The sequence below is a fragment of the Doryrhamphus excisus genome, linkage group LG11, assembly GCF_037039965.1.
Source record: "Doryrhamphus excisus strain RoL-2023G ecotype Guam linkage group LG11, RoL_Dexc_Guam_v1.1, whole genome shotgun sequence".
In the NCBI taxonomy this organism is placed as follows: domain Eukaryota; kingdom Metazoa; phylum Chordata; class Actinopteri; order Syngnathiformes; family Syngnathidae; genus Doryrhamphus; species Doryrhamphus excisus.
Window position 1 is genome coordinate 17,731,315 of NC_136367.1, and position 24,419 is coordinate 17,755,733.

At 44.9% G+C, this 24,419-nt stretch overlaps 1 protein-coding gene across 3 annotated transcripts in view; it reads right to left on the minus strand.

Annotated features, from left to right (window-relative positions):
• Window positions 1-24,419, minus strand: part of sema3fa (sema domain, immunoglobulin domain (Ig), short basic domain, secreted, (semaphorin) 3Fa) — a 55,310-nt gene that overhangs the window by 30,043 nt on the left and 848 nt on the right. For all 3 annotated transcript variants that reach the window (XM_058073522.2, XM_058073515.2, XM_058073506.2), the window contains exon 2: window positions 23,077-23,230. In XM_058073522.2, coding sequence (XP_057929505.2) covers window positions 23,077-23,188 — 112 coding nt within the window. In that variant the 5' untranslated portion in view covers window positions 23,189-23,230. The remainder of the gene's footprint in view (window positions 1-23,076; window positions 23,231-24,419) is intronic.

Genomic DNA, 24,419 nt, shown 5'->3' on the forward strand with positions numbered 1-24,419 from the left:
CATAGAAAAGCCATTTAAAGCTGAAACCAGAGTGTACTGCAAGAGCGTTGACTTCAGCTACCCGAGGGGCCCCGACAGCCTCAACAGCCCAACCTGCCTGGGCTTTGTGTTCGGGACTCATAATCACGCCGTCACCACCCACAGCGGGGTCGGCTCTATTGACTCAGAACACGCGTCACAGGAGCTGATTGCCGCTTACCTGCGCCTGTCAAGCAGAAATAATTGCAACCAGATTACTTCTTATCTCCCAGCTTCCGGATGCTGTCGCTCAGATGCTCTTCACGCTCGTCTGCCACTGATACACTATGTGTGTGTGTGCATAGAAATAGAGTTCTCTGATCCCCCGCATCAAATCACAAACACCTGCCTTTCCTACCCGCCTGCCTGCCTGCACGGCTGGAGAGAATATATCGATTCAAACAGTGGCCTGACTTCATAAGCAAGAAGAGATTAAAACAAATCTATATCTGCTGTTTCAGATGACAGGAAAGGTTAATTAGAAGCTCAAGGGACGGATGCATGCGACAGGCGGATTGAAGGTCATTTAGATCTGATAGTATTCATTATAGTTTGTGTGAAACGGAATAAAAATGATAGAAAAGATGAAATGGAAGGAGGGAAATGACTTTTTTCCACACCTACTTATTAGCTCTTCTATCTCTAGGGCCCGCTGCAAAGGACAGCAGCTTCCTGGGCTACAGGTGAAAGGTTAAAGGTCCCAATGGGCCTCGGGTGGAAGCTCATCCTAGCCCTCTGACACACCCGGGTATAATCTGGATGATCCCCCCCCCCCGTCATGGAGAAGGTTATGATGATACCAAAGAGGAGAAACTGTTGCACCTTCTGGGCCTAAAAATGGACACTCACATAAAACATTTACATTTCTTACTGTTTTTTTTTCCCATAAATTATAATTAATCCTCGGCCATCTGTGTGCGGAGTTTGCATGTTCTCCCCATGCATGCGTGGGTTTTCTCCGGGTACTCCGGTTTCCTCCCACATTCCAAAAACATGTTAGGTTAATGAGACGCCACGAGTACTTGTCTGTACATTATTATGTATTCTGGTCAGCAGGTTGCAGTCATGACACAAAACATTGATGAAATATTAGCCTACACAACATAACATTAAGCTGCACGGTGGATGAGTGGTTAGCACGCAGGCCTCACAGCTCGGACACCCGAGTTCAATTTCACCCTTGGCCATCTCTGTGTGGAGTTAGCATGTTTTGTCCCCGTGCAAGCGTGGGTTTTCTCCGGGTACTCCGGTTTCCTCCCACATTCCAAAAACATGCTAGGTTAATTAGCGACTCCAAATTGTCCATAGGTATGAATGTGAGTGTGTATGGTTGTTTGTCTATATGTGCCCTGTGATTGGCTGGCCACCAGTCCAGGGTGTACCCCGCCTCTCGCCCGAAGACAGCTGGGATAGGCTCCAGCACCCCCGCGACCCTCGTGAGGATAAGCGGTAGAAAATGAATGAATGAAATCATAATAACTAAACATTAATTTAAGCCACACGTGTAATAAGGCATGCGTTTGCACGTGCCGCCACGTAGGCATGCCCACGACTGCTACACAGATCAGTGAAGCGGTGTTTGTTGTTGTTGTTGTTGCCGCGCCGTCCCGTGCAGCCGTGCGGCGGAGCGTGGCGGCACAGCGTGCTTGTGACAACTCCAGGTTAAGGCTATTATGCGGAAGGGCCAAGTGATGACACAGAGCTGGTCTGAAAGAGTGAAAATCCTCCTCTTCCTAGCTGACCTCTGACCTTGCACTCCAAACAAATACTCTTCCTGCCTGTCAGCTGTGCTAACACACACCCAGATGCACAATGCTCCCTCAGATGGACCTCTTCATCCTCGCTTCTTGTCAACTTCTAGCCCCACACGAAGCAGTCAATAGATCCATTTCTCCATCTATGTGGCCGTCAAGTTCATGATTGGTGCATTGCTAACTGGAGGCGATGAGATGGAGGTACCTTTAGCAGACCGTGGTTTCCCTTGTGGTCATTTTTCCACCCACAACACACAAATAGCTCTGGTGATTGTGAGCGAAGGAGTCCCACAGGGTGAGAGGGCTTTGACAGCCAACTTAAGAACACCCATTCATCACAGCAGACAGGAGAGCGCCATGGAAATTGAGAGAGCGCCCCTCTGGTCAGCCAATACCAAGACGTAGAGCGCCCCTCAGCAGCTGCTGAAGGAGGAGGAAATGTATTCTAATCATGAACGAAAGGGAGGGGGAAAAAAAATACCCTTATTGTGTGCCAAGATACACAAAAACACTGATTGAGACCACAGCTGTCAATTCCAGGATGAGAGAAAAGAGGTAAAACCGTTTTGGCACACAGGACGGATATTTCAACTTTAGCGAGGTGTCCCGCTCAGCTCTTGTATTAGCCCACTGACTTTATTCTTCGTGAGCTGGAGTGCTCTTCAAAAAGATAGGAAATACCGATGGGCCTTAACACCGCCACCAAGCACAATGCAGGTTTCTGTTTTATGCTAGCGTTTGTTTTGTTTATATGCAGGATAGCGGCATGCCTCGGTTACACCAACGCACCAAGTGGTTCTGCTCCATCAGTGCTGGGATGGTCGAGCAGTTGGGTCTGAACATTGTTCATCCGCCAGGCTCGCATACCATCCACAACACGGTTCTTTGAAACGTCTACGGCCGCCTTTCTCGCCAAGATAAAAAAATGAAATACATGTGTCATCTCTTGTCACTCTCCCGCTCTCTGCATGCCTGATGATGTTTTGATTTATTACCTTGAGCTTCCTCTCTGTTGATGTTATCATTTATAGCCCGTCTGCATACCAACGCGCTGAGATAACGTGTGCCTTTTTCTGGCAGATCCCTCACTCCTTTCTTTATGCCCGGCATCCCACAGGTGGGAGGGGCGATGATGATGATGATGATGTATTTACCTCTAACTCTGACTTTCACCGGTGAACATGTTTAGCTCCGGGGGGCGAAGACAGAGACATTTCTAATAACGGTAAACAGTTGTGAAAGCATCCACCAATTGGTAAGGATCTTTGTATTCATGCAACTTCAAGCGGAGGGAACCATGACTCAATATGACAACATAATCACTGTCAATTAGAACGATTCAGGAAAAGAATAATGACTAATTTGACATTTCACTGAGTTGACGTCGGGGGGAGTGAACGGTATTTTGGCTAACACTTTGAGGAGTTGGGAGTTACATCTTTAAAAAGCTTTCAGACAAACCTGGCAGCGGTCTTAAGTCTTAAATCACTCCGGAGCTGGAAAGACCCTTTGGGGTTCCAGGGTGAAAGAACGACCCATAAGGGCATTCTTGATGACAAAATCCACTATCAGAACTTTTCCCAGAACAGCGGAAACTCCAAAAAGGGGAATCTAATGATCAAATTACCAAATGCTCCTTCCGCATAAACTGTGATGCATTTTAATGTTTCACTTCTGCTTCCCAGCGATCATGACATCCTTTGCTCAATGAGTAACTCCTGTGTCCACACACACCGTGTGGCGTAGTGTGAGCCAAGAAAGGTCACCGGTTAGAGATGAATTAGGGATGCTCCGTCGAATGCGTCAAAAACACTTCAAGTGAGAAAGCAACAACACCTAAACGCACCGATGTTGCAGTCATGCGTCAACTAATGAACTGCGGAGTCTGCTATGGTCGCCCTTGGTTGTCTACAAAAGCCAAAATCCTTTAAAACTGTCATCAATCATCTCTTGATGACAAAGGCAACAAAGCTTTCTCTCTTTGAACAAGGTGGGATTGATAAGCAAGGCCTCCGGCAGCGCCATTGCTGCTAAGATAGTCATTTCACACTTCTCCAAAACATCCTGAGGCTCATGGAACTAAAACATCAAGTGGTAGACCCCGAAAAATGAGCCGCAGGATCCCATTGGCTGAGACGTCAAGACATGTGACCATCCTGGGGCCAAATGAAGGTTCGTACATAACCATCAGAAAAATTTTTTGAGAAAAAAACATCTTCAACTGAGTTGTAATTTGCAGGAGATCACCAAATATTGGGACATTGAAAGGTGGAAGAAAGTTTTCTTCTTCCTTGATGGCTTCCAACGTTACTGGAATGACAAGGAGATCCCACCTGAGATGTTTTGCTCACATCGTCATCCTTAAATGGAACAATGGAGCTTAAAGTGGGCGTCAAACGGCAGAGATGTTGCATGACTGAAGGACTTCTTAAGGAGGAATAAGCTAACTTTTTTGGACCATCCTGTGTCTTCCCCTCATTTGCATCCAATGGAGAACATTTGGGGATGGATTTACAAAAATCCAGACCATGAAGCCATCTTCCGCACCCAGAGCAACATCCCCACTGGCCTTCTGGAAACACTGTCATCAAGCATTTTTAACCTCATGAAGAAAAATGGCACATCTAGTCATTTTTATACACCTTATTTCTATTTTAGGGGGGTTTCTGGTATGGTTTGAGCCATGGTCTTAAACTTTTGAATGCTTCTTTGCAATAAATTTCTTCTTTGTCTCACTCCCATTTCTTCTTTGTGCATTTTGAAGCTCAACTTGGAAGCTCCAATGGACATTCTTGCAGTTCTTCAACTGGTTTTAAAATTTGACTAGAAGCGGAGAAGCACTTAATGAACTCACTTGCTGGCTTTTGTTCAACTCTCGGCATGGCTCAGCTTGTATCCTTTAATGAGCTTTATTCAGTCTCGGGAGAGAAGCGCCGAGGTCACTCAGAGGTCTTTAATGTGCGCATAGACCCAACCCCTGGTCCCAAATGGCCAGATCCAGGGCAGCGAATCCAGCTCAGAGGCCGTCAGCATCTGTGAAGTAATGGCTAAACAAGCCACTAATGGGCCGCTGCCATAAGTCCATCTGCCTCCGCGTGGCTAAGATAACACCCCCACTGCCCGGCGCTGCACACGCCCACTTGACCCCAGGGTACAACCCAACAAAAGAAGTGTCACCCCCCCGACCAGGTATGTGTCAGCACAGGTCTCAGGCCGAGCTCTGCGTACTAATGTCACATGACAAGCACATAATGCGCAACAATTAGGCTGCTGGGTGCAGCACGGCGTGGCGCTCATCTGGAGAATCCTTGTCTGGCTCCGCAGGGAGGAGCTGATCGTTTCACTGGCAGTCTTTCCGTTTGATGTACTGCTGAGAAGACGCTTAGCAACAAAAAGACACAAAACAAGCATAACCGGCCTCCACTGCAGTGCTGAAAAAAAGTTTCCAATGAAATATCAATACGTGTTCCGCTTGCTGCCACAACAAATCATAGCTGAGCGGCCATGTGAACACGCGAGGTCAGGAGAAGCAGATCCTCTCTTTATCTATTCCATTAGCGCGGCACTGGCCGACGCGCCGATCAATGACGCCTGGAGGGTTCTCCTTTTTACAGCCTGTTAAGCTCTACGACCGCAAGCTTGGCTAGGAAAAATAAATCAACCCGGCAAAAGCGTCCGTCAACTCTCAAAGAAAAACATACAAGATCTCCAGGAGCAGTCGAGGAACAATATTATGTTTGCTGTTAAAAGCCTCGGTGAGAGCGACTCGATATTTGTGTGTGCTTTGTTCCCTCGGATTAGAGCCCTTACACAGAATCCTCTTCTAAAGCGGCACATGTTGCTCTTGTTGCATCAAGTCTCTTCATTGCATTTATTCCAAAAACCCCCGGAAAGACTTGAGCTCTTTTAATGCATCAAACCAGGAACGCTTTGGTGGGAACCGTAAGAAGAAAAGCAACGAGAGAAACAGATTTTAATATAAAGAAATAGCAGGCGAGGAGTAAAAGAGTACTAGTGGGAGGTGGCCGAGACATCCATCTTCCCAAAGAGTGGCCGATGGTGGAGTTGATGATGGTGAGATTGGCGGTGGGAGGTGAAGTGAGGGGAGATGCAGCTGGGGATTTGGGGGTTGGGGTGGCGGTGACAGAATTGGAATGCCGTTGGCCGTTAGCACAGAGGTATTTCTGAACAATGGCTTCTTCCTGAGGGTTTGGGTCGGGAATCATACAAAAAAAATTGCTACACTATGACTGTGACGCCATGGAGGTCTCCATGGCAAACCTTTCCAAATGCGTGGTGCTAGCGTGTCAGGTGGCTAAAAAGGTTTTTGAGTGCTTGGTATGTTTTTATCCCCCCTCATGATGGGGCATTTGGTAAAACTAGCCCACAGTATTTATCAGTATTATAATTATACGCGGGCTGCACGGCGGACGAGTGGTTAGCGCGCAGACCTCACAGCTAGGAGACCAGGGTTCAATTCCATCCCCGGGTACTCCGGTTTCCTCCTACATTCCAAAAACATGCTAGGTTAATTAGCGACTCCAAATTGTCCATAGGTATAAATGTGAGTGTGAATGGTTGTTTGTCTATATGAGCCCTGTGATTGGCTGGCAACCAGTCCAAGGTGTACCCCGCCTCTCGCCCATAGACAGCTGGGATAGGCTCCAGCATCCCCCGCGACCCTCGTGAGGAAAAAGCGGTAGAAAATGAATGAATGAATCAATAATTATGCGCGGGCTGCATGGCGCAAAAGTGGTTAGCGCGCAGACCTCACAGCTAGGAGACCAGGGTTCAATTCCACCCTCGGCCATCTCTGTGTGGAGTTTTCCCCGGGTATTCCGGTTTCCTCCCACATTCCAAAAACATGCTAGGTTAATTAGCGACTCCAAATTGTCCATCGGTATGAATGTGAGTGTGAATGGTTGTTTGTCTATATGTGGCCTGTGATTGGCAGTCCAGGGTGTACCCCGCCTCTCGCCCGAAGACAGCTGGGATAGGCTCCAGCACCCCCCGCGACCCTCATGAGGATAAGCGGTAGAAAGAAGCTTTCTGAAGCAAGCTGGAAAAGTCACGCTTTATTCTAATGGCAGTGTGCTAAACCTTGCTAAATACTTGCAAGAACACGATGCAGACAACAGGCGTGAGCAAGTGAACAGCAACCTGCAATGTCCGCCATTGTGACATCAGCAGTGAGCATTGAGTCAGCGTCTACGCCAAGTGACGCTGATTAAAAAATGTTGCACAAGCTGATCCCCTCGCAAGTTCACTGCTTCAATTTGCTTGAAAATGAAAGGAGAAAATAATTACAGGCTAAAACAAACGTCCACATTCCATTAGGCTAAACGCCGGCTTTGAAAGCGACAAAAAACGCCACTCAAGATAAAAAAGCGCCGGCAGCCATTACATCTTCAATGGATAATGGGAATTGTCTGCTCAACAGCGGCCCCGGCGCTATCATCGCAGCCCGGGCGTTAGAGCCCAGGCGGCCAAGGTCGGGCTGACTGACAGGCTGACAGACCTTTAGATTACTGTCTGTCTGCGTAAGCCGCCATCCTTTTTTGCTCCTCTTTGCTGAGTGACATTCTCACCCCTCCCAGTCGCCTGTTGATTTGCTGGCTTTCAAGTTTGACGGACAGATGGGACATCCTACCCTGCGACCCTGTGGCCTTTGTCTCACCCGTGACCACAAGGGTCAGCCTGTTTTGGGCCAGTAGGGGGGGGCGGCTTCCAAAAGGCCCTAGTTAGAGGAGAATTCTAATTAGTAAGGGCGGGTCTGCCGGGTCACAATGAGACAATGCATCCAGATCACATGACCCTTGCTGACTGCGGGCATGCAATAAACAAACTCCATCATGGTGACCTTTACAGTGGTATAGGTTCACTCCCAAATGTGTGATGCTCATGTAGGTATGACAAAAACAAAGTGTTAGCTGGAAGTGACGGCTTTCATTGAGGAATGAGAGTCAGATTGCGAGATAAAAGGAAGGAAAGGAGTCTTATCGGATGTGAGAGGAAAAAAAAAAAAGAAGCAACATCCGAAGCAGATCTTGGCCACAGTTCCACTTAAGGAAAAACTGCAGACACACAGAGTCGAAAACCTTCTTATCTTACACCTTCATACCTCCTCATAAGTATGCGCTTCGCCATCCGCTTTGCACTGATAAGACCAACAGTATGATCCACACAAGTCTCCTCTGCTGTGCTCCCTTTTTATGGTAATGGTTTAATTTCATTTGAACATGCATCAGATTTACAATTGAATGCATCACATAATCAGTTCACAGTTCCACATGTCCAAAAGGAGTAGGAAGAGGCAAAGCTTATTAAATCTTATCCCCCCATCTGGTACTTTTACAATCAGTAACTGTTACATTTGTTCACTTCCTGCTTTCCATAATACAGTTTTTTTTTGTTTTTTTTTAAAATAATGTACCTCGTACCGAAGTACAAGGTGATATGAGCATCCAATGACATAATGGGTACCATAGTAAGTGTCAATATAGGTATATATAGAGCACATCATGACTGGTTCAAGACTCTTCATCCTTGTATTTAGCAAAAATCAACTTCTTGTATCGTTTCTTGAATTGGCTCATCGTTGTGCATTGTTTGATTTCCTTACTCAATCCATTCCATAGTTTGATCCCACATACTGAAATGCTATGGCTTTTTAACGTAGTCCTAGCATATACAATCATTTTTTTAATCATTCTTTCCTGTTGTTCATGAATGACAAATAAAAAGCGATCATCTGTTTGCCTGCTCAGGACTGGTGTGTTTGCAGCCTGTCCGGTGGTCAGGTTACAATCATGCGGAGGACTCGTTGACAACATTCACACCAGAATAGATGGGTACATGCAGCCATGCATGTGTGTCCTACGCGCCTGATTATTACAGGTGGATACAAAATAACAGTAGAAATCATTCATTCATTTTCTACCGCTTTTCCTCACGAGGGTCCAAGTGGTCATCCACTAACCACTTGTAGTCTCCAATTAACCTAGCATGTTTTTGGAATGTGGGAGGAAACCGGAGTACACGCATGCACGGGGAGAACATACAAACTCCACACAGAGATGGCCGAGGGTGGAATTGAACCCTGGTCTCCTAGCTGTGAGGTCTGCACGCTAACCACTTGACCGCCGTGCCGCCCCAGTAGAAATCATTCATTCATTCATTCATTTTCTACCGCTTTTCCTCACGAGGGTCGCGGGGGGGGGGGGTGCTGGAGCCTATCCCAGCTGTCGCTAGCCAATCACAGGGCACATATAGACAAACAACCATTCACACTCACATTCATACCTATGGACAATTTGGAGTCGCCAATTAACCTAGCATGTTTTTGGAATGTGGGAGAAAACCCACGCATGCACGGGGAGAACATGCAAACTCCACACAGAGATGGCCAAGGGTGGAATTGAACCCTGGTCTCCTAGCTGTGAGGTCTGCACGCTAACCACTCATCCGCCGTGCCGCCCAAGTAGAAATCATAACTGTGTGAAAATTATTTTTGTCCACTCAATCCGTCCATTCGGGAACGCTGGGTCGGGAACCAGTTAGCCTCCATAAAGGAGTGCTGACTCTTATTAAGAAAAAAACCTGAACAACTGAGTGCACTGACATGTCTGCACTGACATGCCCGAAACTTGCTGTGGGCTTGACAGTGTAATTGGCCACAATGCATTTCAAAAGCTTTGTGACTAATTCATCATGCATAGATGCTTTAATAGGACAGTGTAATCCAGATACGCTGGTGAAAAGCAACATTTCATGCTCTGCACCAATCCTGTATGTGACTGATGCTGGCACAATCAAAAGGCCCCCACGACTGAAGGAATTCCACAGCGTTGCTAAATGGGATTACACGTCAACAAAGGACCACTGTCACTCCACGTCAGAAGACATTTTTTATGTTGGCGCCGGTTCTCAGCAGATGTTGAACCTGATATCTCCAAGACTTGTGGTCCTGCTTCATATTAAAAAGGCTGCAGGTGGGCATCCATTATGCTCAGGAGAAGCATCCAAGACCAGCGTCATCGTAAAGATTTCTGCGGAATGTTAAGGGAAAAACTGAGAGTAGGGTGCTACGGACAGACTGGGATGCTGTGAGGGCTGCTAGGCCACGCCTCCTCCGCTTCCCAGGCGGCATGAATGAAGTAAATTAATGATGGTCTCAGCCGACACAAACTCCCCTGGTCTATTGAGACCATGCAGTCCATTCATGGGGATGAGTGAGGCGTCGACACAAACAACAACAATAACAACAGCAACACGGGAGGCCCTTCCTTCCTGCTTTTCATTCATGCATATGCATGCGCTCACACGCATACGCCACGGACCTGTGGTGCCAACATGCCATGAGGGACACCTAGACAGGGTTCCTGAGAACAGGACGGGCTGACAAAGCTTGAAGGCAAAGGGGCGTGAACCGGGGAAGGCAGGAAGAAAAATCTTGGCATGGAGTCTATGCAAGTGGTCACAATGACCAGGCATGAGAGGCCATCTCCTCCCCTCCACAGTCAGGATATTATCAGGGTTCCTGCCCGTCAGTGCATGAAACCCAGATGCCTGGAAACCTCAAGTTTCGTCACATTCTGCCCTCCTCCTGCACTCTAAGAAGGGTTCGGTGGCGGTCAGGTCACCCCTATTACTTTTATTGTAAAATATTTATTAAAAAAATATTTATAGGCCTAAGTAATAACCTATTTAGTGTTATTGACCTGTCACAATATTTTAGGAACCTTATATAGTTTATGATTGGAACATAGCTCTCTGGTCACCATGCCAGGGCGGGAAAAATGGAGCCCAGTTGACAAAAAAAAGTTCTTCTATCTTGTGTGTACACCACAGATTAAAAGTTCGGGCTTCCTTTATCCCCCTGCTTTCATTTCAATCCTGAATCTTTATAACAATAATAATAATAATAATAATAAGTTAAGTGCTCTGAGACCGCAGCATTTCGCCTTTGTACTGTTTATAGGACAAAGGTGAGCTGCGGACATTTTTTCGATTTTCAAGTGAGACACATGCTAACTCGCAAACTAGAGAGCTAGCGACCTAAACGGTAGACTTCAAGTTATTTCCTTTAAACTTAAATAGCTAAAAACTTACCACTTCCACACGGATAGGGAGGATAACTATTATAACAGTTAACCTTTAACATGAACATTAATCAAACGTAATAATTTTTTCTGGGTACATGATACCATACAGCATCCATATCAAACTTGCGCGGGCCGCACTAACATTAAACTTTCATATCACATTTTCAAGTGGGCCCTGAGATGGTAAAGTTTGGTGTAAGTTATGGAGCAACTCTAACTCTTAGAAAGTTGGGAGCGGCAGCTATCCAGAAGTCCTCCTGAGCACTTGGGAGTGTGACCAAGCACAGGGCAGCAGCAAGGAATAAATTAACACAGCGATTTTGTGAGAAAAATGAAATCCAAAGAAATCCAACTGGAATAGGTGCAGATTCTGGAAGATCTAGAAAGCTTTGTGTGCTGGTTCTGGTGCGTAGCTGCTCTATAGGAGTCCACTACACATTATCCACTCATGTTATCCTTATGTGAGAAAGCAGATATCCAGTCGCGTGGGATTATCCTTCCCAACCCGAGGTAGCGGTAATGATGTTAGCATGTGACGGCTATGGCTCACTTTTCACCAATTACAGCATCCTGTGTGGATTCGAGCGGGCTGCAGCTACATCATGAAATACAGCTCTTGACAGCAGGAGGAACCTTCCAGCTATTTTATGAATCCAATCGTGAGACGCCGCTCCTGCAACCTCCCCCAGGATCACGGTCAGGCCTCGTTTTCTCCCATAATCACACAGACAGCATCCTGGTCGTCATCCAGCACTTTGACCATCTCTCACCTGAGAGACCTTTTATGCAGCCTTTGAGGTTTTGCCGGCTTCTGCCAGGACAATAAATAACCTGACATCTCATTTAGGATGGAGGGACTTCCCATAAAGGTTTGTAAAGCAAATAATCCAAAACATATATTGCACACTCTCTTGGTGCGTCGTATTAAGTCTTCATTTTAACTGGAACCGAAATGCGGTGAGGCGTGTTCGGGGACTCTGCAGAACATACACAGTCGTGTAAAAAAATTTTGCGGTTTTCAATGTGGCTTTGCTCTTCTGTCCAAATACCTTCCAACACCTTCCCCTACGATGATATGAAGTGTCACAACGTCAACAAGAGTCGTCATGGCTCCTGATGGTGCCACGACGGGGCTCTGGCCGCAGTCCAACTTGTCAAAAACTGAGCTAAACCATCCCGCAGCCAAAACAGCTAATAGCAAACAGACATGTCATTTGTTCTAAGCGTTCCCACGTACACCCACACTCTTTCTCCAAATCCCTGCAACTATTTCCTCTCTGGAGGAGATAACAAAAGTGACACCGATGCCCTGTAGTCCATTAGCGCTCGTTGGGCGCCAGCTCCCTTTGCATTCTCCTCTGGTTGCCCTCTGAACGCCTTCACCTCTTCTCTCCCACTCCCGTCTATTTATGGTGTCCTACCTCCTCATCGACGTGGTTGTCCATAGGGGGTACGGCAAGCCCACGGACCTTGAACACGAGCCGCTCCCTAAGGCTCTTCCGCCTTTGCTTTGTTCATACAGGAAGTTAGATCTCTGCTTGTAAGAACAAAATATGTTTGGGGGCTCTTTATGTATTTGCTTGCGGAATCTAACCCTTCTACTTCTGAAGACAGATCATTTGACAAAATTAATCTGTACCATGTTTCTTTATTTTTTTGACAAATACACCACATGGTGGCGCTGTTATCAACCTCTGAGTATTATCCCCATTGGTTAGACCAGGGGTCGGCAACCTTTCCTATCAAAATTTTCAATCATTTTACCCCCTCGCTGACTAAAAGAAAATAGACTGGAGCCGCAAAACATAATTCAAAAACAATATCTTATAAACTTTCAAAAGTTTATACCTGATGCCTAAAGAACAAATTGCGATTTGTCTCCCATAATTTTGATTGACTGCCAGATTTAGAGGGAATTTTGGGGTATCAAAGTAGCTCAGAGGAGAAAAAGCGGAGTTGATCGAGTACCCTTGCTAGTATCGGATCTTGCTAATACAGAAGATAAACGTACATAAACATCTATGTAAATTAAATGTAAACTCTGTTTACGTTTGTTGACAAACGTGTTTACTCTGTTCCCAACAGGTTTGCGTGTTTCTGGAGCCGTGGGTTAGATGGACTTGAAATTTCTCAGATTGTTTTTATTGGCCCACGACCCACATTGTAGAAATAAACCAGAGCCACACCACCCAGTGATTACAACATATCTGTAATACAGATACCCTCAGAACCCATTGGGGCGCCAAAAATTCCTCCATTCCTCTTAAGGAATAATAGAAAAACAATGAAGTAGTAGTTTAAGATTTGGGTTGTTTGTACAGTGTACAGTCATAGAGTGACATGCCAACCCCGGCTACATTCACTCTCCTTACGCAGACGCCAACAATAGTAGCAGAAAACGCTCAGCAAGTCAGTGACAGCATTGCTAGCGTTCTTCACGCACACCTGTTCTCCTTCAGTACGCTTCCAGAAGACCACATTGGATTCTTGTCTTGGAGGAAAAAGCAAAAGAACGCTGAGTAAGCAGCAACACATTCTATTTGATTGGCTAATAAGACCTGGAGTTTTGGAACCTGCTACCAAGAAAGATGTCAGCAGAAGCTCAAATGTGACGTCGGGTATTTGAGGGCTATCTCCGAACACAATATATCCTGAACCAGGGGTCTCAAACTCAATTTACTTGGGGGCCACTGGAGCTAGGGTCTGGGTGAGACTGGGCTGCATCAGGTTTTCCAAAAAAAAAAAACCAAACAAAAAAACGCATTTATTAAAAACAAAAAATTTAAAAAAACTTCGCTTTGGTTCCAATTTTCTACAAGAAAAGCTCTGATAAAACATTCCACTGTTCTCAAATATCTTACTTTTTATTTTTCTACACAAAATAAGATGAAAAATAAATAAACAAATCAAGAATAAAGAAAATCAATCAATCAGTAATAAATAAATATAATAATAATAATAAAACGGCAAATAATAAAAACTTAAGAAACCACATATAGTTGGTGGGTAGACAAATTCTTTTTTTCAGATTAAAATGAACAAAGCATTATTAGAGCCCTGTAGACATGACAAAACACGACTATAGTCACATTTATACTCTTTTTATTTACAACATATTGCGCAACTGAGGGTCTTGAGACACATGCTAACTCGCAAACTAGAGAGCTAGCGACCTAAACGGTAGCCTTCAAGTTATTTCCTTTAAACTTAAATAGCCAAAAACTTACCACTTCCACACGGATAGGGAGGATAACTATTAACAGTTATTTAACCTTTAACATGAACATTAATCAAACGTAAGAATTTTTTCTGGGTACATGATACCATACAGCATCCATATCAAACTTGCACGGGCCGCACTAACATTAAACTTTCATATCAAGGCGGGGGCCTCAAACTAGTGTCCTGTGGGCCACATTTGGCCCGCGTGCCGCGTGTTTGAGACCACTGTCCTGAACACTTAACACTGAACACTAAACACAAGCGCTTTTGCCACTTCAAAAAAAATCAAGTCATCACCAGTGTTTTGTTTTCGGTACCATAAAAGATCCCAAAGCTCATGATGATCTTTTCAAACTGTTTTTATTGCCTGACCAACAGCCCAGAAAACCATAACTTATTTGACTCATGCACACATAAAACCCGCTTGATTCATTGACCAGATGCTTTGCCTGATGGCGAATACTACGGAACTCTAACAAGAGCTGGAAGCGGAGCTTTAAGTGGAAAACAATTCAGGTTTTAGGTCCCTCATTCTGCAGAATTGGACTTTTGAATGATGTAACACCAAACGTGAGAAAGATCCTTCCCTTTTTTGTTCCATTTTTGATGTCCTCCTGTTCATGTACATGACGAGTGTTTCCACAGGACTGCTCACTCCGTTCATGCCATTGTTCTATGGAACTGCAGCTTTGTGTGGCTGTACCTCATGCAAGCGTGTTCAAGTGACGCCGGGTGCAAACATACAAGCGCACATATCCCAAACCAGCCTTCCTGTCCAAGTGTTCACAAAGGTCAATGGCACCGCAGAAACAAGATCCCAACACTGACAGACAAATGATAATGAATGATCTGTCTCTGAGTAAACAACTAAAGCGGTGCCCTTGACCCGCTGTTCACTTCATTTCAGCCCAAACTGCGACTCCCCCATGGACCCCCACAACCTCTCTCAAAAAAACAACATCTGGCCAGCTTGTCCACTTGGGTTGAATAAACGGAACTAATGGCACACTTTCTGGCGTGAATACCTTTCACAGCAGTTCCACAACAAATCACCTCTGTGTAATAAAGGCAATGGTTAGTACGTCGCTCGCCAGCACCGCCACGGGACTTCCTGTGTGAAGAAATGCACATCGGGGGAAATAATCTCTTATGTGCAGGGGAATCTCTGGCCCTTGATTTGTGAGCACTGACATAGTCATCTCACTTGGGTATACACTGTACTTATATACACTGTGGACATGAGTGGAACCTTGGTTAGCGTCACTAAGCCGCTCCACAAGGTCTGACTCTAACCAAAACGGATATTAACCAAATCAATTGTAATTAATCCAATTAATACATTCCAGAAAGCCAAAAACGTGTTTTGATCATTTTCATAATAGCTGCAGGAGGTTTTTGCTAGCATGGATATATTAAGGATGGCAAAATTATACAGTTATTGCGTGATTTATTTATTTTTACTATTTACTATCTTCCCATGCGGGCGGCACGGTGGTCAAGTGGTTAGCGCACAGACCTCACAGCTAGGAGACCAGGGTTCATTTCCACCCTCGGCCATCTCTGTGTGGCGTTTTGCATGTTCTCCCCGTGCATGCGTGGGTTTTCTCCGGGTACTCCGGTTTCCTCCCACATTCCTAAAAACATGCTAGGTTAATTGCCGACTCCAAATTGTTCATAGGTATGAATGTGAGTGTGAATGGTTGTTTGTCTATATGTGCCCTGTGATTGGCTGGCCACCAGTCCAGGGTGTACCCCGCCTCTCGCCCGAAAGACAGCTGGGATAGGCTCCAGCACCCCCCGCGAGGAAAAGCGGTAGAAAATGAACTAACCAAAAATGAACTCTAACCAAAACGGACATTAACCAAATCAATTGTAATGAATCCAATGAATACATTCCAGAAAGCCAAAAACATGTTTTGATCATTTTACATTAATAGTTCAAAAGGAATTTCATAAGCCACACTAATGGCTACAGGAGATTTTTGCTAGCATGGTGGCTATTTTTAATCACATCTGCCACATGTTAGACAGAAAGAGCTACAAAAGGGCTGCAGTGAGTCGATGCCGGAGACGCACACCTGCCAATCACACGCAGCAAAGCTTCCTTCGCCCTCTGCTGTGTGTTGTCCCCCTTTTTACACAACACAGACGCAGAAGAACGCATGCGGCGGTAACTCACCTGCACACGTTCTTTGATTAAAGAAAAAAAAAAGCTTCCAAACAATAAAAGCAGTATACATCTCTTTGTCCTGGATGCTCAGTACAATATAGCCAAAGCCAGCAATCAACATGCAATTGGAAAAGCATGGTGTGAACTTGGGTTGTGCTACCAGGTATGGAGAAGATAAATCCTTACAGAAGATGAATGGATTGTAGAAACTAGCAAACGCTTGACAGTCCATCTTTTAAACAACGTGACAGCCTGGGCTGCCGGCCAAAGGATTATCACGCATGTTCCTTAGCCTAGCATGACTGAAGACCAGAATGGATGGAAATAGCATTAGCACGCTAGAAGGATTTCCAACACATCAGCTGAATATAAGTACATTACAGCCATTTCATTGATCTTATTTATGATATATTGTATATGAATACAGAGCCACCATCCACCAGCACCAGCCTGGACCACATGTAAGAAGAACACATCGCCAAACCGAGCATGAGGAGTTAAAAAAAAAATCAACCAGACAGACAGAAAGGGACACTATATTTAGCACCGTCGCCTCCTTTTTCTGTCTCCTGAATAATCATCGTTTGACAGCGCACATCCAGCGGAGCAGAGGTTGTCGGGATGAGCCGGCTGCTGCCCTCCTCCTCCGCCTCCGCCTCCTCCTGCTCTGCCTCCTCCGGCAGCATCTCCACAGAGAGAGAGTAGCAAAGTCTTGTAATAATTGCTGCAGGCTTGCGTGCCACAGCCGCCCCGTGTTTCTGTGTGGAAACATGTTCCAGGGCCCTGACATTCACTAATGGGGATTTAAAAAAAAAAAAAAAAGGGACTGGGAGGCACTTTGGACCAGTGTGTGCTGTGCTGACAGGTACAATGTAGCGCATGTGCGCAAACAAACATGAAGACAATTTGCTAAAAGCCTTTTGTGTTGTTGCTTTGAACCGCTTCACGGAATGGACAGGCTGCCAGCGGTGCGGCACTCATGAATGCTATTCATCCGCTGGGGAGGCAGCATAGGAATATATCTGGCAGGTAAAAGGGCAGAGCGGGATGTAAACGACACAATGCTGAGAGTGAGTCATGTTGATGGTGCATTATGAACGCAGCAAATAGGCTGGAAAAACGGCTTCATATCGCAGCTAAGTGAGAGATGCTTGTCTGATATTGATATGGACATGGATGCCACTACAGTTTGCCTCCTGTTGTGGAATATTAAATAACTGTGCAATGTGAAAGAAGAAGAGTCCTCCTTCATTAATATAAGGCTACGACCACATAACAATGACATGGATCATCAGATACCTTCCCAACAGAACATTCTGTTCAGAAGAAAATACCATTTAACCACCGACAGCGCATTCTTCATTCATATGCTGACACATCAATTAGTCCCTGCTTTGTGGCCTAATTTGCAAGATTCAATTATTAAATATTGAGTCATTTGGCCATATAACACCCCCCTTTTGGGGGTCCTTAAACCCCCAAAATGATTGCTTGACGACACGGATACAGCACTAATATAATAGGTGTATATTAGCAGCCCCGCCTCCATCCACCAAGACAAAGAGACTCTATGAGAGACACAAGGGCTCCCTCCGTTCATGCCATTGTTCTATTGAACCAACTGTTCAATGTTTGGAGGCAAAAGATGAGGAAAAACAGACACACAGGCACATGGGGATATATTAAGGACGGCAAAATTATACAGTTATTGCGTGATTAAGATAATTTAATTTAATTTATTATCTTCCCACGTGGGCGGCACGGTGGACGAGTGGTTAGCGTGCAGACCGCACAGCTAGGAGACCAGGGTTCAATTCCACCCTCGGCCATCTCTGTGTGGAGTTTGCATGTTCTCGCCATGCATGCGTGGGTTTTCTCCCACATTCCAAAAAACATGCTAGGTTAATTAGCGACTCCAAATTGTCCATAGGGATGAATGTGAGTGTGAATGGTTGTTTGTCTATATGTGCCCTGTGATTGGCTGGCGACCAGTCCAGGGTGTACCCTGTATCTCGCCCGAAGACAGCTGGGATAGGCTCCAGCACCCCTGTGAGGAAAAGCGGTAGAAAATGAATGAATGAATCTTTCCACCGCTAGTGCCCTCATTTTTTCCTCAATGGGAAATATTGTCATGTTATAGGTGACACAATGTATTATTAATACCTATTATTACACCATTGTTGCTTTTTATTTAAAGTCTAGAATTGGAGCTGCAAATGGCTCGTAGGTCGTAGTTGGGACACCTCTGTTTGACCGTGACTCCTTTTGGGGGGTCCTTAAACCCCCAAAATGATCCATTGATAACAGATACAGTACAATTTCTTCTAATAATGACAATTGTGTTGCTGCAAAGTGTCAATACAATAGTGTGCATATTAACAGAAGTACATACGCATGTAGAACTATCACTAATATGAATAAATCAACTGGAAACTACACCATTTCAGAGAGATATCCCTTTAAAGGACACAGTACATTAGGTTGTCTACGCCACTATTTATGAGCATTGACATGGTGCCACTATGGCTTCATTGCCATGTCTCATTATGTTTAACAACTGGACAAGCATCCAGTTGTAAGCAGCCATGCAGCCTGGTGACGGGGGTAATTAATGACATGGCATCGGGGCTGACTGACATGTGGATTTATGGATTAGGGCAACAATGTAGTGACGGGAATGACTGCATTTAGAATCTACTCATTTGTCATTTCTAAAACTGTAATTGTAAAACTGTTTTAGATTACAATTCCGGGTGTCCAGAACACATGAATGGGATTTGCACTTTAAAATTAGTATGTTTTGGTAAGAGCCGTACCTTCTGGAAGGGATTAATGATGCTAACCACGGTATCAGTATACTACAATGAAGCTTCCAGGAAGCCAGGAAAGATGACCCAATAGTTTGTTTGGTATTATGAAGAACTCACAGCCTCGGGGAAAGTCAAAGTCCCTGAGAATGTGTCCAATTTAGTTCTTTTTCTCAGCAAGGTCAACCTTGTCCCCGGGTGTTCCGTCACCAGCTGAAGACGCCGAGGAAAAACAGGGTTAAACACTTTCAAATGTGAGTAACAAGCTATTACTTGTTAATATGTCGCCACTCTCCCATAGTTTGAGGGCAGTTAACCTCCACTCTGAGCGGCTTCTGTTGGAAAGGTCGTGACCTCGCCAAGCTGGGTGCTCTAAAATAGAGAGTGATTAAAGAGCTGGTTTTCAAGGTAATAAGAGGTGTTCTCAGCAACGGACTGATGCCAGACTCGGTCATTTACGATTGTACGAGCACATCATTGCTTCTCTAACTTGTCATTGTGTCGTTTCTGTCAGACTTCTACGTGATGGTTAGTCAACACAGCCTGGGACTTGCACTCCTGCCTGCCAGGATTTGGTTGATGATCGATTCCCTGCATGCTTTCAGTGGACATTCCTTATGCTACCTCATATCTGCAATGCAAATGCTCGATACTCCCAAGCCCATATCTATACCGTACGGCTGGGGGGCTTAAAATATAAGCACCATATAAAAACAAACTTATGGTTCATGTGGACATAAACTGGATTTGATGCAGGGATTTCATGTTTCCAGATGGCGCCGCCCGAATGCAAGCTAGTTACAGCATCACAGCATCTATGTATGTTCTGATGTGTTTTTAGTGTTGAATAGTGCTTTATTCGTACTTTCTTATTGTTCATCTTGGGTTCATCTTCTCAACACTTGGGAGTGGCTGTTAGCTTTGAGCACCACTTCGCTACGCCGAGTGACCGGAGATCCCCGCGGAGATACAGAGGAGGAGAGCCTGCATAGCAGGAGTGAACAGCGAAAAAGACGGTATAAAAGTTGTCGTATAAAGACGGTATCGACTGTGTTTACCGTCTGTTGCCATGGGATCGTGAGATGGACGTGCTAATGGCGCTAACCCGGCTACAGAAAGACTAGCGTGACTGCAGCATATTCATTTTAAATAATACTTAAATAATACTTTTCTATATTTATTTTAAAGAATATTTTTAAATATATGTATATAATTTCGGCGGCACAGCGGTCGAGTGGTTAGCACGCAGACCTCACAGCTAGGTTCAATTCCACCCTTGGCCATCTCTGTGTGGAGTTTTCCCCGGGTACTCCGGTTTCCTCCCACATTCCAAAAACATGCTAGGTTAATTGGCGACTCCAAATTGTCCATAGGTATGAATGTGAGTGTGAATGGTTGTTTGTCTACATGTGCCCTGTGATTGGCTGGCGACCAGTCAGGGTGTACCCCGCCTCTCGCCCAAAAGACAGCTGGGATAGGCTCCAGCACACCCCACGAGGAAAAGCGGTAGAAAATGAATGAATGTATGAATATATAATTTCAGCAGCTATTGTTCTATAAAACTGTTTACATTTAAATAAAACTTTGCACACATATTCGGATTTGACTTTTGTTTAAATGCAGTTTGTGGGAAAAAATATGGGGATATACATCATATGTCAATATTCAAGCTAAATATATGAGGATATGAGTTTTGGTCCATATCCCCCAGTCCTACTGTACCGTCTGAGCTACTGCCAGCTACGTGTGTTCTATATTTTCATACTGTCAGATATTAGGCAAGCAAATCCTTAATCTTTGGACAGTTTCTGTAAAAATGTATACGCTATAAAAGCCACGTGAACGCAGCAGGCGGAGTGCAGATTAATGAACATGCAGGACATATATGACCTATTTCGGAATTTAAGCCTTCAAAGCAGGGTGCACGAGTGACACTGTATGTACACGCCAGATCAAATACAATACCGTGGGTCTGACCTCTTGTGTTTTTTTTTTTGCTTTGATAGAGTGCAAAGATATGAGAGGCGAAGACAAAACACTGCATCTCTTGAGTCTAGCGTTTTGGGCTGCAGCCAAAAGCAGCAACATTTCGATCAACCATTGTTAAAAGATGCAAATCATCAGCAGAGAGGGTGTTGTCTGACGACGGTTTTACGAAGGCTCACAACAGATCGGACTGTCCATTTTATTTTCCTATCAAAAGGTAAATAATTGTCATAATGAGCTTTGTCATGTGACATCTATTCCGAGGGAATAAGGCCGCCAGACACTAAAAGCTATTAGGGAACATCATAGTCATTATTTGGTTAAGTATGCTAGCTCATTAAAAATGAATAAAAGAGCCTTTAAGAGCTATTCCCAGCAGCGTGGCGCCGCAAAACCAACACAATTAGTCCGTGCACAGCTTATGGGCATTTCAATCTATGTGAGGTTGCTCTGCCATGCATAAAGTAACCCTGCAAACTAATTAAAAACAAAACGCAAGTTGATTAGAGGAAAAGGGAGAATAAATGATCTCCTCCAAACCAAGTAAATGCGACAGCGCCGGAGTGTGAGATCCGTCTGGATTCGCCACTCAACAGGACGTGAGGGATAAAGAGGGAAAGGGAAACCTCAATCAACAAAGACTTCAGTTAAACGCCTTTAAAAGATACAAAAACGAACCAGCTTGAACTAAAAATAGACCTGGTCTTCAGACACAGGGCAGTTATTATTTTTATTCGAAAATTTATATATGCACTTTTTTGTTCCAATCTGAATAAATTGTATTCTAATATTTCAAATAAATGAATAATAATTTATTTTTTTATTATATCAGAAAGGCAGGGCTGCACGGTGGACGAGTGGTTAGAGCATAGACCTAACAGCTAGGAGACCATGGTTCAATTCCACCCTCGGCCGTCTCTGTGTGGAGTTTGTATGTTTTCCCCGTGCATGCGTGGGTTTTCTCCGAGTATTCCGATTTCCTCCCACATTCCAAAAACATGCGACTCCAAATTGTCCATAGGTATGAATGTGAGTGTGAATGGTTGTTTGTCTATATGTGCCCTGTGATTGGCTGGCCACCAGTCCAGGGTGTACCCCGCCTCTCACCCGAAGACAGCCGGGATAGGCTCCAGCACCCCCGCGACCCTCGTCGAAAGGCAGGAAGTGAACAAATGTAACAGTTACTGATTGTAAAAGTACCAGATGGAGGGGTAGGATTTAATAAGCTTTGCTTCTTCCTACTCCTTTTGGACATGTGGAACTGTGAACTAATTATGGGATGCACTCAATTGTAATCTGAAGCATGTTCAAATGAAATAAAACCATTACCATTATTGTCACAAAATATAGCATGAATATATTGACAGATAATTCAGTGTCATAATTGATTAACTGATCTGTGAGTGTATGAAATGTGTGTAGAGTGCAGTACATGGTTGCAACCAGCAGAGGTGCTGTTGAGTCGAGAAAAACACGATGCCATGTAAACTGAAAACAAAGTATTTTCTCTTATTCAAAATGAACTAAATAATATTAAAAACATAGCTTTAGTCCAACGCCCCTTCCAAATTCCCACCTCTACTGTACACCCTAAGATCCTCACTTGAAGGATGAATGAGGCCGTGCACCACTGAAGTCTATTTTAATGGGACACACACACACACACACACACACACACACTACACACACACACAGAGGGTCTCATGTGGCACTGGCAAACATTCATAACATGCTGGATGTCGGCCCGAGTGTGGGCCCGGCCAAGTGTGAAATCGAACTTTAGTTGAGAAGGGAGCGAGGCCACACAAAGACCTGTTTGGACAACTAACAGCAGCCAGGCCGTTTCATAAAAAGAACATATTCTTCACAATTCAAAAGGCCCATCAGCAACATCTCAGTGGTCCTCAAAGGCGGAGCCACTGAGGCACAAATGCTTGCCAATGTCTACCCAGTCCGATTATCGGGGAAAGAAAATCCCACACAGCAGGTATCCCAACATTGTGCCGGAGACTCACCTTTGAAGGACAGGAAGATCCTGGGTGCAGACAGCGGCTCGTTGGCCGGGGGCAGTGCCCCGGACGCGGAGGCCAGCAGGGCCAGCAGACAGCACAGGCTGTCCCGCAACATTGTCTCTCTGTTTGCTAACAGAGGGGGAGGAGAGTCCAGGAGCTGGGGGGACAGAGATGGATGAACGTCAGACAATAAGCCCGGAATCTCACAGACCCACCACGACAGCAACATCAGCAGATTTGCAAAGATCAGCAGTCCAATGATGGTTTGTTTAGTGTTTGAGACACATCGAGAAGAAAGAAAACCAAGGTGGGGGACTTCGTGGTCACATTTTGGGATGGACGTCTCACTGCATGCATGCATAAGGAAACAAACTTGAATCTTGACTACATTTCAAGCAGTTCTATTTTCATTTTTACACTTGTTACTAAAAAGGCCAGCAAGAAAATGCATGCTCAACAACACGAGCTCTCCCACAGAAGGGCGCCAAACATTATGAGTGCACCATAAAGGGATTGTGGAGGGCGTCCAAATGCGGCGTGGCAAATCACCGTGTAGGATTGGAAGAGAACAATAAAACAAGCGTACCTCAGCGTTTGGGGAGCTGTAATTATGTTGGCGCAAACACCGAGACACCGAGACGGGTCTGAGTCTGAGGTCAAACTGTCAGCCGGGGTTTAAGATCAAGTTCCACGCTGAGCCCCCCCCGCAGGCAAAACTCCAAAGCAGACCTTAGACCGGGATTCAAAGTGACCTGGCTCTTCGGATATGAGGACGAGCACCAACCCAAAAAACGTGTCACTAACTTGCAACGTTTTGTAAAGTAGCCTTATACGTGCACGTACGTGCACATAAACCCAAGCACTTTGCAGCATGGAGGGCTTATCTTTGTCACATTATCTTTTATCGCCCTATCTCCCTATCACTACATATTTTCATCTTTTTCCATCGCAAGAGCTGACAAGATGTCGAAAAAAATGAACTGGATCTTGTCCTCGTACCCCGCCCCCAAACTGGCAGGAAGAGGTTTCACTCTGTGCATTGGTTCAGCACCTTAGTGCGTTTCTTCCATGGAACAACAACAACATGAACGGAGTGAGCCCTTTAGTAGAAATGAAATATATCATTCATGGTACTTTTTGTAGAAGTGACACATTGTGACACGTCCTAAATGTCATATTTATAATGCTCATATAGTCATATTCATTAAGACAGGAAGTGAACATCAGTAACTGCAGGGACTTGAGCTCTTCTTCTACCTACTCCTTTTCCGACATGTGGAAAACAGCAGGTGTAACTTTGTGATGTTGGGTTAGGGTTAGGGTTAAAGGTAATTTTAAGTAAATAA